The sequence below is a fragment of the Acinonyx jubatus genome, chromosome E4 (assembly GCF_027475565.1).
Source record: "Acinonyx jubatus isolate Ajub_Pintada_27869175 chromosome E4, VMU_Ajub_asm_v1.0, whole genome shotgun sequence".
Classification (NCBI taxonomy): domain Eukaryota; kingdom Metazoa; phylum Chordata; class Mammalia; order Carnivora; family Felidae; genus Acinonyx; species Acinonyx jubatus.
Window position 1 is genome coordinate 25314298 of NC_069395.1, and position 14505 is coordinate 25328802.

The following is a 14505-nucleotide window of genomic DNA, read 5'->3' on the forward strand; positions in this document are numbered from 1 at the left end:
AGGCTCTGAGCCATCAGCCCAGAGCCTGACGCGGGGCTCGAACTCCTGGACCGCGAGATCGTGACCTGGCTGAAGTCGGACGCTTAACCGACTGCGCCACCCAGGCGCCCCACCACCTTGTCCTTTTAAACATGACATTAGCAGATTTCAAAAGCACATCCCATCTCGACCCTGAGAGGCAGTTCTTATTTATGCCAGAGGAGAGCGAAAGGAGAGGCCTGTGTCCTGAGGTGCCCCCTATCCACCTGTACCCACTCCTAGTGGGGACCAAAGGATCTGTAAGTCCCTGAGTCAGGCCTTGGGCCAGCCCTGAAAGATGTTATGCAGGTGGGTGATAATAATAACTAATACACGCCCTTTTGGATTTTAGCAAGCTCACATCCCTGTGATCCCTTGTTGAAATCTGCAGAGGTTTTAAATGAGTAGAGGGCTGCTCCCGAAAGCCCCACCATGGTTCTCCCTTGGGGCCCAAGGGCCAGATACTTTAAGGGGGTGCTCCAGTCCTAGCCAGCCACAACCCTAAGCCCACTAATGTTTTCGCAGGCTTACTAGAAGAGCATCAGGCACCAGATTCAAAGAATGGAGAAGCCCCCGAGAGACACACTACTGCACAGTGGACAACATTATTGAGTTCTGGAACGTAGAAATGTTTCCAGTGGCCTTGAGGCTTGCTGTGTTTGGCATCTTCATCATTGTGTTATTTGTCTACATAACGGTGGAAAGGAAGCCGTTCTTTGGTTAAGTGCTTTAGGACAGAACAATGAGTGAGCACCTGAGTATCGGAAAGGAAAGACGTCTCCAAAGGGGGATGCCGGGCCCCATGGCCTGCTAGCCTTGCGCTATGGTGCCCTCACAGATCTGTACCCAGGCTCATCATTTCGAAGCTGAAGGGGTCTTATGTACTCTCTAGTTCACCACTTATGTTTCAAGAGAAGGAAACAGGCCAGGGAGGTTGAGGGAAGTGCGAAAAGTCACAATGAACGGAGACCAGAATCCAAGGCGGGAAGGGAGGAGGGAGAGAATCAGGCACTTGTGTGAAAAAGCGTAATGACAGGGACTTCCCCGATGATGGCCATCATTAAATGCTTCCGCAGTTGGCATACTTCTAAAGAGGAAACTGTGCCTGGTGTTGTTGTTGTTTAATGTTTTATTTATTTTTAAGACAGAGAGAGACAGAGCATGCGTGGGGAGGGGCAGAGAGAGAGGGAGACACAGAATTGGAAGCAGGCTCCAGGCTCTGAGCTGTCAGCACAGGGCCCGATGCGGGGCTCGAACTCACGAACCGCGAGATCATGACCTGATCCGAAGTTGGACGCTTAACCGACTGAGCCATCCAGGTGCCCCTGGTGCTTTTCTTTTCAACTATGGTGATAAGCCATAGGTCCCACTTGATTCCAAAGGCCACAACAGGTAATTAACAAAAAAGGAAATGTGTCTGGTTTGGCAAACATCAAACGGTTTAGAACAAGATAGCTTTTCCGCCATTGGAACGTAGCAAGATTTGAAAAAATTAATGCCCGATGAGGGAATGTTATGATCATGGCCTCTGGGAGAAGGGCAGGGCTGGGTAGGTACCTGGCTCTTCTGTTTATTGGCTCTGTGACCCTGGGTGAGTTAGTTGTTGTCTGAGCTTTAGTTTTCTTTCTCTTTCTTTCTTTCTTTCTTCTTTCTTTCTTTCTTTTCTTTCTTTCCTTCTTTCTTTTTTTAAAGACTTTCAGACTCTTTATTTATTTTTTATTTTTTTTAACACTCATTCTTTTTCGAGGGACAGAAAGAGACAGAGCACAAGCAGGGGTGGGGCAGAGAGAGAGGGAGACACAAAATCTGAAGCAGTCTCCTGGCTCTGAGCTGTCAGCACAGACCCTGATGCGGGGCTCAAACCCACAAAGCTGTGAGCTTTAGTTTCAACTTCTGAAGATAGGGATAGAATAGACCTCTTAGGGGGATGAAGAATGTGAAGAAATAATGCTTACAAAGTACTTAGTGTGGTCCACAACTGATTGGTAGTAAGCCTTCAAGAAATGCTCAAGCAATGTTCACTTTGGGACAATATTTCTACTCCCTGGAGGAGCTAATTCTAGATACAGACAAGTTTTTTCCCTCCCTGTTTAAATGTTTTTATTTAGGGGAGCCTGGGTGGCTCCGTCAGTTAGGCATCCAGCTTCTGCTCAGGTCATGATCTCATGGTTCATGGGTTCAAGCCCCGCATCGGGCTCTGTGCTGACAGCTCAGAGCCTGGAGCCTGCTTCTGATTCTCTGTTTCCCTCTCTCTCTGCCCCTCCCCCGCTCATGCTTTGTCTTTCTCTCTCTCTCAAAAATAAACATTAAAAATTTTTTTTTAATTTAAATTCCAGTTACTATACAGTGCAATATTAGCTTCAGGAGTACAGTACAGTGATTCAATATTTCCATGCAACACCCAGTCCTCATCCCAAGTGCACTCCTTAATCCCCATCACCTATTTTACCCATCTCCCCACCCATCAGTTTGATTTCTATAGTTAAGAGTGAGAAGTACTTCTTTTTTTTAAGTGAAGTCTACATGCACTGTGGGGCTCGAACTCATGACCCCGAGATTAAGAGTCACATGCTCTACTGACTGAGCCAGCCGGGTGTCCCTAGAGAAGTCTTAAGTACAAAGAAGTTGAATGTAGCAATTTTTATGGTGACCAAAATGTAGAACCAGCCCATATATCCAACAATAGGGGAATAGTCTGATAAATTGAAGTACATCCTCTTGATAGATAATTGTATAATAATTAAAAATACTAACAATGAATTTATCACAACAGAATATGCTTATTTATAAAAATTTAATAACAACTTCATTGAGATATAATTTATATGCCATACAATTCACCTAAAGCGTACAATGATTTTTAATATATTCATATTTAGAATATTTTCATCGCTGCTAATTTACTTCTTTTTTTTTTTTTTTTAAGTAAACTCTATGCCCAACGTGGAGCTCAAACTCCTGATCCCAAGGTCAAGGGTTACATGCTCTACTGACTGAGCCAGTCAGATGTCCCACCTGTAATTTCCTTAAAATTAAAGAAAAAAATTTTTTAATTCATTTTTTCTTTTTCTTTTCTTTTTTTTAAAGATTTTATTTATTTTTTAAAGATTTTATTTATCTTTTATTTTTAAAAGATTGATTTATTTAAAAGATTTTAAAAGATAAGTAATCTCCACACCCTACGTGGGGCTTGAACACACAACCCCAGGATCAAGAGTCACACACTTCACTGACTGAGCCAGCCAGGCACCCCTAAACTTACTTGTTTTTATGATGGCACACAAAAAAAGACACAGGTTTGTTATTACCGTGTTATCACAACTGTATAAAAAACATCAGAAGAAAATACTTGAAAGTGTTAATAGTACTTCAATGATAGGATTCTCCGACTCTGATTCCCTTTGCCTGATTCCTACTTTTCCACATATCTAAAGATTTCTATAAGCAGGCTAATGAGAGAGAATAAATTTTAATATTTAAAAATGGTAATACCGTTCTACATTTCAACTGCAAGCAACATAAAACTCTGGTGAGGGGGCTTAAACAAGTAAGAATTTTATTTTTATCTCATAGAAAGAAATTTGGAGCTTAAGACATGTAGTATTGTTAAAAATAACCAAATGTAATACGATTCAGATTCAAATAAACCGACTGTAGAAAAAATTATGATCCCAAAAATCTGAGGGGTGCCTGGGTGGCTCAGCTTGGGTGGCTCAGTCGTTGAGCATCTGACTTTTGATTTCAGCTCAGGTCATGATCCCAGCGTCATGGGATGGAACCCAGAGTCAGGCTCCTGGCTGAGCAAGGAGTCTGCTTAAGATTCTCTCTCTCTCTCTCTCTCTCTCTCTCTCTCTCTCTCCCTCTGCCCCTCTCCCCAGCTCGCGAGCTCTCTCTCTACAAACAAAACAAACAAAAAAGCTTGAAACTGACTAGATATTCAGTGATACTAAAAGATGTGTGGGGCTGCCTGGCTGGCTCAGAAGGTAGAGCATGTAACTCTTGATCTAAGGGTCATGAGTTTGAGCCCCACACTGGGTATAGAGATTATTTAACAAGAGAGAGAAAGATTTGATCTTATTGAGCAGCAGCAGCTATTCTGTGACCATGAGATCAAAAGCATGAGAGGAAGCCTGAGAGAACCCCAGAGGCGTTGGCCTGCCATCTTTGAACTTGGGAAAGTAGTCCTGCAGTTCCCGCCATTGCATTGGCATTGAGGCAGAACTCAAGGGCTAACCACATAGCATCTGTGTTCTGTATTTCATCCAGAACAGTAAGGGAGGCTGGGACAGTGAGGATGTGAAGGTTTAGCGGTCTCTATATGAGACAGACAAGGGAGAAGAGAATTGGCTAGAAGAATAGAAGGGAGCAACCTACAGTGATGGTCACATGCGCTTAAAAAATGACACTTCTTTTTGAATTTAATTTAATTTATTTATTTTGAGACAAAGAGCAAGAGTGTGCCTGCAGGGGAAGGGCAGAGAGAGAGAGGGAGAGAGGGAATTCGAAGCAGGCTCTGCACTATCAGCACGGAGCCCGACTCGGGGCTTGATTCCAAGAACCACAAGGTCATGACCTGAACCCAAATCAAGAATTGGACGCTTAGCTATCTAGGCCACCTAGATGCCCCCCCAAAAGACACTTCTGTTCTTAATATAATTAAGCATTATAAAAACCAAATAAACATCTTCTAGAAAGGCTGCTTCAGTACTTTCTGGTTTTGCCAGTGTTTATAGATCAGAATCCTGGAATCACTCACAGAGACAGCACAGGGCACCTGGTTAGTGCCCTACCGCTCAAGATGTGGGTCCCCGACCAGCAGCATTAGCATCTCAGGACCTACCCTCACCTACCAAGCTGGAACCTGCATTTTCACAGGATCCCAGGATTCCCATGCATATTAAGGTTTAAGAAGCACTCCTGCGGCCCATCCCCATCAGATGCTTATGTAGGAAGAATCCAAATTCAAACCTCAGTCAGGCTGATCCGAAGGGTCAGGCCAGAGGACCCGTGCAGCAGGTCCATTCGGAACCTATGCACTCTGAGGACTGGTTCCCCCTTTGGGAAAAATTCGTCCAAAAGGAAGAGACGCAGGCACACAAGTTTAATTCCAGGAAATGTTTCACTACTCATTCATTCAGCAATTTATTTAGCACCTCGTGCATACTCTCAATAGAATGACAAATAAAATCAATATAAAAAATTGTCCCTGTTCTCTAGGCATATGCGGTCTGGTAGGGATGCCAATGGCTATTACAGAGTTAAGGATAGGGTGCCTCGAGATCACGTGAGAGGGCAACGTTCTCAGATGTTGGCAGTAGCCGTGGGTACCTCTCTGGAGAAATATCATCACCGAATCCCAGACGGGCATAGGAGGCAGTCCAAAGAAGGGAGAGAAAAGTGGCTGAGGCTAAAGGAAAATGCCTTCAGGCCAAGGGGAGATTAGTATGTGAGAGACAGCAGGCAAGTCTGAGGAACCCCAAGGAAAATGAGGGGCGTGGTGAGAAATGGGGCCAGAGGGAAGTCAGGATTCAAATCACGAGGGTCTTAGGGACCATACTGAGGAGTCTGCACTTTACTCCTGAGGCTAAATCCAGACAAGAGGAGGGCCTCTAAGAACTAACAATCCCTGCCTCCCTGATTGTCCAACCAGTTGGTTGGACCAACCCAGTTGGTTCCCAAGGCTTCCCTGCCTTCCCTTGAGAGCTAGGGACAGAGCGCTTCTTTAAGAGGCGGCCCAACCAAAGGAGCCATTCGTCAAAACCCCTATGTTGGGCCCTGGCCCCACCAAGAGCAGGTGGCCCAGCGTTCGTGAGAGGCGGCACACTGTGACATGGGTTTCACCGCGTGTGCTTGAGCCGAGGGAGCAAACGTAGCAATGTTAATGGGAGCAAGGATGGCCGAGCAGACATCGGGAGACAACTGTGTGCGCTCATGGCGAGCTGACGTGGGGCACCTTCATGGGACGCCCAGGGAGAGAAGGAGTGACCATGGTTGCCCAGAGCAAATAGGGTGGGGGATGAAAGGAACCAGTTAAAACCACTGAAAAGACACTTGGCCTGTTTTGTGAATATTTATGATGTGACCTGAGTAGTTCATGACCCTCTCTGGAAGGCTCACCTCCCCGTGGTAATCTGGGGAAAGTGCGTCTGGGGAGTGGGGCTGACTGTCCTCCCCGGACCAGGGTCCTCACTAGGAAACTGCCACCAAGCCACCAAGCCACCAAGTTGACTTCAGCAGAGGGCTGGAGCGGAGAAGGCCACTTTCCCTGTTGCTGCCCTGTCTCCACATTCTCCATGATGGAGAATTACACAAGCTGTGTGACAGGCTTTTCTGAAATTTCAGACATAACGAGGAAGCTAAGATGTGGGCAGGAGAGAACGGAGCCTCTCTGGGTGCCTTTCCCACCTACCTGCCCCCACCCCACCTCCAGCTCCACACAGATCCAGCAGAAGCCATGACATTGAGATGTTCCTGACCTTGGGCCAGCTCAAATTCCCAGGCGGGACTCCCTCCCCGGCTAGTCTCAGAAATGGGAAGGGGCTCTGTCTAGAGATCTATTCTCCTCTTATCGAGAGCAAACTCCCAGCCATCAGGATGTTGTTGTTTTCCAACCCTCACAGCTCGTCTGCCTTCCCTGCAAATCCTGGGGCTCCTTGGGTTGTATCTTCATCATCTCTGGATCTCTTCTCAAAGTGCCGGCTTCACTGGATGCAGAATGAGCCCTCTTCCTTTTTAAGCCGTTTCCAACCCAAATAGGCACGTGAAACCACAAAACCCATACCCCAGATTTGGCCTCCTCCTTATCCCTGAGCGAAGCTCCTAAAATGAGCAAGCTGCTGCTAAAAGGCATTCCCAATCAACCTCATTATGCAGTGTTTACCCCCGTAACAGGCTGCCACTCCCAGAGCATCACAGTGCTCCTTCCTGTAAATGTCACGACCTACCTCCCAGGAAGGGGAGGCTCTCCACCCCCCATGGCGAGCTGTTGACGGAGCACTGGCTGGCGAAGCAGAATTCAGCTAATTGTATGTCACACGGGGCGCTGGGTTGCAGGGCTGTGTTCTGCATATGGGGCAACGAGGCCCCTTCTATCACATGTGTGCTGTTAAAATCTCTACGCAGCCAACATCCAAGCTGGCAGATGGAAGAAATTCTTAAAGGCTCTATTTCTGGTTTTCGACAAAGAAACACTGTGCTACCACCTCTTAAAAATAATTGGTTAAGTACCAAGTTATTTTCATTGCCACAGTCATAAATAAAGAAGTGCTAGACCACATTATTCACATCCGTAGCGGCTGATGATAATTCCTCATGCAGGGAAAAGGATTATTGACGTTTGGGAGGTTGCCTTTTCTTGCTTTTTTTTTTTTTTTTCCTCTCCCCTCTCTCTTTCCTTCTCTCCCCAAGCCACACCCCCACCCCCAGCCAAGAAAAGTCATCGATGAGAGTAATGTGAAGGGGCTGATGTTTTTAAAATTAAACTCTACTCTCTCCTGAAGCAAGAAATGATCTCAAGACTAAAATAAGAGCGTGCCTAGCCAACCTAGCATTTGATCCTGAGGAAGATTCCCCAAAGAAACCTGGATGGCAGAAAATGAAAAAGAAGCCAGTTAGCTTGCGTTAAGCCCCCTGTAACTTTTAACAAGCTTGCTCAAGAAGAAATGAACCTGTGAAGAGGGCACGGAACGCCAGGGCTCCCAGGCCGCCTGTGTAGGCAGGATGCTCACACTTCCTTCCGGTGCGTTTTGGCAAAGCAGGTGAGTGCAGGGAAAAATACGGGGAGGTGCTGCCGGGGTGGAGCGGGAGAAAATATACGTGCTAATTAGTATGGTTACTGGGAGCTCTCTCTTGGCATTACAGGACCACATTCGCTGTGAAATAATGGCTCCCGCGAATGTTCTCATGTGTGTGGAGGGCTGCGGGGGGGGGGGGGGGGGGGGAGGTAACCTAATGAATCAATCTCCAGAGAGCCAGAAGGGGGTTATTCTAGAAACACTCAGACACGAAAGAGGGCGGCTCTTCTCATTTCCTGGCAACGAGAACGATGTGACAGCTACAGTTTCCTAGAGAGCCATTGTTAAAATCCTCTTTGGAGTTCAAGGATTCACTAAAAGTACGTGGAGGGGACAGAGTGAGTTTGTCTTTTTTTTTTTTTTCTTTTCTGGTTGTGACTGTGTTAAGGCCCTTAGGAGGGGGCTGGGCTATTAACGTCCATCACCGTCCTGATTAGAGGGCTTTCCCCTTCCACAAGACTGATACGGAGCAACCCCTCCGAGGGGCAAGCCAGGAGAAGGGCAAGTTCACGCCCGTGTGAATAAGGTTCACCCTGCTGCTATGAAGAACACGTCTTTCCCATTTGTACTACTGGGGAGTGGAAATCTGGTCTAAGAAGATCAACGTGGAGGAAAGTGCCCTGAGCAGGGACTGAGAGGGTCCGGGTTCCAATCCCGGCTCTGCCCCCAGCCGCTTGTAGGAATGGAGGGCTTTCCTGGGGCTTCAGTTTCAACCATAAACTGAGCACCAGAATTTTGAACCAGAAACCAAGCAATGGTGAGCCTTGAAGACATTGTGCGAGGTGAAATGGGCCTGTCACCAAAGGCCAGACACTGTAGGACTTCCTTCCGGGAGGTACCTAGAAGAGTCAAATTCACAGAGACCAAAAGCAGATTGGTGGTTGCCAAGGGGGAGTGGAGAGTTGTGTCGTGGGTGCAGAGTTTCTGTTCGGGAGGATGAAAGGCATTCTGGGGGATGGATGGGGATGATGGTCAAGTAGTGGTGTGGGTGTGCTTAGTCACTGAACTGCACACTGAAAAATGGTGCAAATGGTGAGTTTGATGTATACTCTACTACATTTTTTAAAAAAGAAAAAGGAGGGGTGCCTGGGTAGCTCAGTCGGTTAAGTGTCTGACTCTTGATTTCTGCTCAGATCACGATCTTGGGGTTCCTGAGTTCAAGCCCCGCATCAGGCTCTGTGCTGACAGCTCAGGGCCTGCTTGGGATTCTCTCTCTTTCTCTTTCTCTCTGCCCCTCCCTTCCCTCAAAATAAATAAATAAACTTAAAAAAAAAAAAGTAGAAAGAGAAAAGAAACAAAGCAATTATCCACAGCATTTGCTCACAGTCTTGGGGGTCTCAAACTCGCACAACCACCAGGGCCACGCAAGGTGTATAAGGGGAGGTGTGGGCCCAGCAAAGTGCAGAGCTCACATCACGCCAGAGGGGACAAGTGCTCGCCAGCCTAGCCAAGATTTGCCATGTTAGATTTTTCAAGAAAAACAAACATTTAGGATATTTAGGTGAAACCTCTAAATTCTTCAAATTGGCAACACATTCAAAATTTGTAAAAAAAAAAAAAAAAAAAGGCAACAAAATGAAATACATGTATTGTTTACATTCTCCTTATGGACCTCCAGCCTTTTCCCTCTGTGTAAGTGCCAGTTTGTATCAGCTGGTGTCCTTTTCTTCTTTCTTTGCCAGCATCCCACCCCTTCTCTCTCAACGACAGGTTGTGGCCCAGACAAGCTGTACCTGGATAAGCCCCTCGACTTTCCCCTTGTGCCCATCAGACCCCAACCAGAACACGCCAGAACGGGAAGAGCATGCTTAGGCACGCTTGACAGGCAGGTGCACTCGCATCAACATTGTGGTGATTCTAGCAGAGCCCATCTGAAACCTATGGTCCTCGTGCATTTTCTAGTCCCAAAGTCACTTTCATCCCCCAAATTCCACTAATGGTCACCCTTATTTTGCTTTGTTTTAATGGAGACCTGGTGAAATAGTCCTTAACAGTTCCCTTCTCAATGCTTCTATCTCTTGATTTTTGTTTCGAAACCAACCAACTTGCCCACGGTCTCCGCCATCCATTCTCGTAGCCGTGTTTAGGAGTCAGACAGTATCATGCATCTTGCTTGACTTCTGACAAGTGTGTAAAGTGACAGAGCATCCCAGGATGTGAGATTCCAGGGTCAAGGGGTTTCTCTTTATCGGAGTAGTGGCGGCCATGCAGATTCTAGAGAGTTCCTGTACTGTATTTCGCTTATGACTCCAGTACTGCAACTTGGCAAAAGAACACAGGCAGCTTTCTGCATTTGCCAGCAGCTTTATTTAAAGGTGGGACGTTGCTTGCAAAAGTAGGCCATTTGGAGAGGTGTAGGAAACACATCGCTAATCATCTGCCAGTCTACTTCTTGCTTATACCAAATCCGGTAGCAAAAAGGAGGAATGTGGGCATTTCCTTAGGCTAGGATTTCTACAATTAATTCTCAGTGACAGCACATAGGTCTCCTGCTTCTGAGAAGCCATCAAAAGGTTCTTTTTGATGTGATATGCCCTCCCAAAGTGGGGGAGCAGTACTGCTCAGATGAATAGATCTGCATCCTCAGCAAACCTGGCTCACGATGGAAGTTTGCCGCCTTGTATTCAACGAGTCTTCTGTCCGTCTTCCCTTGTGGTCCAGCGTGACCTTAAGGGCAGTGATACCTCACTTAGCTGGCCTTTTTTTTTTTTTTTTTTTTTTTTTCAGATAAACTATCGTCTGCCTCTTTGAAAGCAGGGGCAATTTGCCTCCAGTGAATCATGCTGCTGAAATTTACAGAGAGCCTATTAGTTGCCAAGCCCTGTGCTACAAACTGGACTATAATGACACAGAAGCCCATGACCCAGTGGGGAAACCAAAGACACAGACAGAGGAGTATACCTTGTCCAGAGTGTGTCCATGGATGCTGTTTTGGTGCTCGGCCCAGATTTCCTTCCATGGCCCAGTGTGCCCCCCGCGACCCTCCCTGCCCCCTCCTTTGCTGGGTGGGCTGGCTGCTGAAATCTCATGACCCCTCTTCCTGAGAGTTGCCCTCAGCTGCTTAGGGCCACTTCTCCTGCTCAGTTTATACCCACCCTGGGCAGCCCGCAGCCAAAGACTAACTGACATGGAAAAACGAAAGGTCGGCCCCTTGGCGTCAAGGTGGGGAGAGGACAACTCTACAATTTTAGTTATGACCCAGAGGACCTCACCCGCCCACACATCCACCGGGAATCAGGCCGAGGCTGGATTTTGCCTGGCTTTTCCCCTTCATCCTGCTTTAGAACCTTACAGACCTTTCTGAAGAACGCTTCTTAAAAAGTCATAGGCCCCAAGTGCCTATCTCAGGCTTGGCTCCTAGGGAACCCGGCCCGTGGCAGTGTTATGGGGACCCATATTCGGTAGAATCTTCCTGAAATGTTATATAATTCTTTGCCTTTTTTTAAAAAAAAAAGTTTTAATGTTTTTTATTTGGGGGAGACAGAGAGACAGAGCACAAGCAGGGGAGGGGCAGAGAGAGAGGGAGACACAGAAACGTAAGCAGGCTCCAGGCTCTGAGCTGTCAGCGCAGAGCCCAGCACGGGGCTCAAACCCACAAAGCATGGGATCATGGCCTGAGCTGAAGTCTGAGCCTCTCAGGCACCCCATACCTCTTTGCCTTTTTAAGCAAAGAATCTTAAATATAATTTTGCGTATATGGAAAGGTTTCCCCTTTTGTCTCCTCCTCGGTAAAACGAGGGCCTCCCTGCCAACTCTTATGTGTCTCTGACCTCATAACCATGAGCGTCACCTTGGGGATGAGTGGAAAGAGACTCTGTAGCTGCTGATTGCCCTCCTGTTGTTCTCCTTGGATGTTTCTCTCCTCTGTTTCCCAAAGTGACACAGATTCTCCCAGCTTGTTTGGGGTCGAATCATCCCAAGCCATCCGATGCTCCAAGAACAAGCGGTCAGATGCGAGAGCTAGGATGCTTAATCAGCCGTGTTTAAGGTCCAGGCCGCCAGGCGGGGGCGGGAGGAGGGCTGGTTTTCCTGGGATCAAATTCCACAAACTGCTCGCAGTGGGACATTTTGTTCACACAACTATTGAACTGGTTAAACAACTGCCTGACCCCAGGATTGCTGGCTGAGAGCCCGGGTTTGGTCTTCTTATCTATCTAACAGGAGCCTCCCATGCAAGAGTCTTGGCTGGGCTGCCTTGAGTCCTAGTAAGGGAGCAGATTTCTTCTTTATCTTAAAGGCCCAGCAGCTTCTGGCCACGCTAGTGGAGACGACGCAAGTTTGGACTGAAGGTTCAGAATCATTCCCACACAGGTTCCCCTGATCCAGTGGTCCTCAACCTGGCTCCCCATTAGAATCACGTGAAGACACAAAAATAATAAATAAGAGCCAGGGACGAATCCGTGGTTCAAAGAACAAGGCATCCACGTTTGAGACATAGAAAGACTATGCCTGGGAAAGTTGTCATTCTCTCTAAAAAATAATCTAGGGATCTTGCTGTCCATAAAGAAGCTGGGGGCAAAAGCAAAAAACAAACAAAACAATTGCTTAAAGAGCTTTTGTTTTCTTTTATTTTTAAAGTTTAGAGAGAAAGAGAGAGAGAGAGAGAAAGAGAGAGAGAGAATGCCAGTGGGGGTGGGGCGGAGAGACAGGGAGACACAGGACCCGAAGCAGGCTCCAGGCTCTGAGCTGTCAGCCCAGAGCCCGACGCGGGGCTCAAACTCACAAGCCTCGAGATCATGACCTGAGCTGAAGTCGGCTGCTTAACCGACTGAGCCATCCAAATGCTCCCCCCATTTTCTCACCTTTAAAATGGGAGTTCAGGGGCGCCTGGGTGGCGCAGTCGGTTGGGCGTCCGACTTCAGCCAGGTCACGATCTCGCGGTCCGTGAGTTCGAGCCCCGCGTCAGGCTCTGGGCTGATGGCTCAGAACCTGGAGCCTGTTTCCGATTCTGTGTCTCCCTCTCTCTCTGCCCCTCCCCCGTTCATGCTGTCTCTCTCTGTCCCAAAAAAATAAATAAACGTTGGAGATTGCTCCTTCCTTAAAATAAATACATAAATAAGTAAGTAAGTAAATAAATAAATAAATAAATAAAATGCGAGTTCAAATAAGTCCCCCTCCCCTGCGTGGGCTCCGTGCGGTAGATAATATATGAGAAATACTTTGTACATGGCACGTATTCAAAAAGTAGTGCGTCTTATTAATGCAGGCAGTGTTTCTTTTGCCCAAATTGTGAGCCCTTTAGTTGGTTGTCTTCTCGGCACCGGTAAGCCTTTCTCCATTTAAGTCAGACAAGAGGATGAGAAGAAATTTCAACTGTTAAAGTTGCTACTCTGAATGATTTCTTTTTTGTTCTATGCTTTTTTTTTTTTTACAGTATTTTCCAATCCTCGCATATGTGCATAAGCAATTGTGTTCTCACAGCATCACTTGCACGTGTAAATACAAGCGCTTAATGTTCAGGGTTTCACATTTAAATGATGGAAAAAAACCCCTATGTGGAAGCTAAAGAAATTTTTCTTGCCGTTCTGTCCCGGTTACCCCTTTATACCCTCTTTTCCTCAGTCCCACACCTACCAACGATGTCTTCATAGCATTCCACCCAAAGGGTATGACGTTAATATAAATACCCCATGCTGAGTTTGCCATGAGACCTTTAACCAAAGTTGAACCACGGGTGTTTTCTGGTTTTGTTTTTAATTTTGAGGATTGCATTTCGACAACTAAGAGATATACTTACTGATTTTGAAATGCTGTATGGAATGATACAGCTGTTAACTCCCTTAAAGGTACGCACAGTCCCATGAAGCTTCCGAAGCATACTTTTGTACAAGTTAAGGTGCTAGAATGAAGCGTGGTCCATGGTCACACAAGTTGGTACTGACCCAAATTTAGCAGCCTAAGTTAACGCTAATTAAAAGCTTATCGTATGCCCAGAACTGTGCAAAGTGTTTCACATGCATTATTTCATGTACTTCTCTCAGCAACCCTGTGAAATAGGTACTATAATAATCCTGAGTGTACAGATGAAGAAAAATTGAGACCCAGAAAGTTGATTTACTCAAGATCAAATGAAGAACTGGGATACAAAAACCCATATCTACATGATGCTACTGGCTTTGCTTTTTTTTTTTTTTTTTTTTAGGTTTGTTTGTTTAGAGAGAGCGGGAGAGGGGCAGAGAGGGAAAGAAAGAATTCCAAAGAGAGAGCTGTCAGCACGGAGCCCCATATGGGGCTCGATCCCACAAACCGTGAGACCGTGAGACCTGAGCCAAAATCAAGAGTCGGATGCCCAACCTGCTGAGCCACCCAGGCGCGCCACAGCTTTGCTCTTAAAAAACAAGAAAAATAAAAAATAAAAATGAAAACTTTAGAGAGATAATTAACATGCCATCCAATTCAACTATTTACAGCGTACAATTCAGTGGCTTTTACCAAACAGAGCTGTGCACTCCTGACTACAGTCAGTTTGGGAACATTCTCATCACCCCCAGAAGAAACCCCGTCTGTCAATCGATGAAGAGATAAAAAGATGTGTCAATGGAATGGAATATTATTCCAATACAATGGAATATTATAAGGCAAAAAAAAAAAAAGAAAAAAAGAAAGAAAGAAAAAAGAAAAAGAAAAGAAAAGGAAAAAGAAATAAAGTACCGAACAAATGATTTTTTTTCTTTTGTTGCTTCTGTTTCTGGTG

The 14505-nt window shown here is 46.2% G+C and overlaps 1 protein-coding gene and 1 long non-coding RNA gene across 3 annotated transcripts in view; one reads left to right on the forward strand and one right to left on the reverse strand.

Moving 5' to 3' along the window:
* Positions 1 to 1117, forward strand: part of LEMD1 (LEM domain containing 1) — a 30319-nt gene extending 29202 nt beyond the window's left edge. For both annotated transcript variants that reach the window (XM_027074867.2, XM_015069906.3), the window contains one exon: positions 544 to 1117. In XM_027074867.2, coding sequence (XP_026930668.1) covers positions 544 to 742 — 199 coding nt within the window. In that variant the 3' untranslated portion in view covers positions 743 to 1117. The remainder of the gene's footprint in view (positions 1 to 543) is intronic.
* Positions 1 to 14505, reverse strand: part of LOC128313041 (uncharacterized) — a 35951-nt gene that overhangs the window by 4383 nt on the left and 17063 nt on the right. The gene's annotated exons all lie outside the window — the stretch shown is intronic.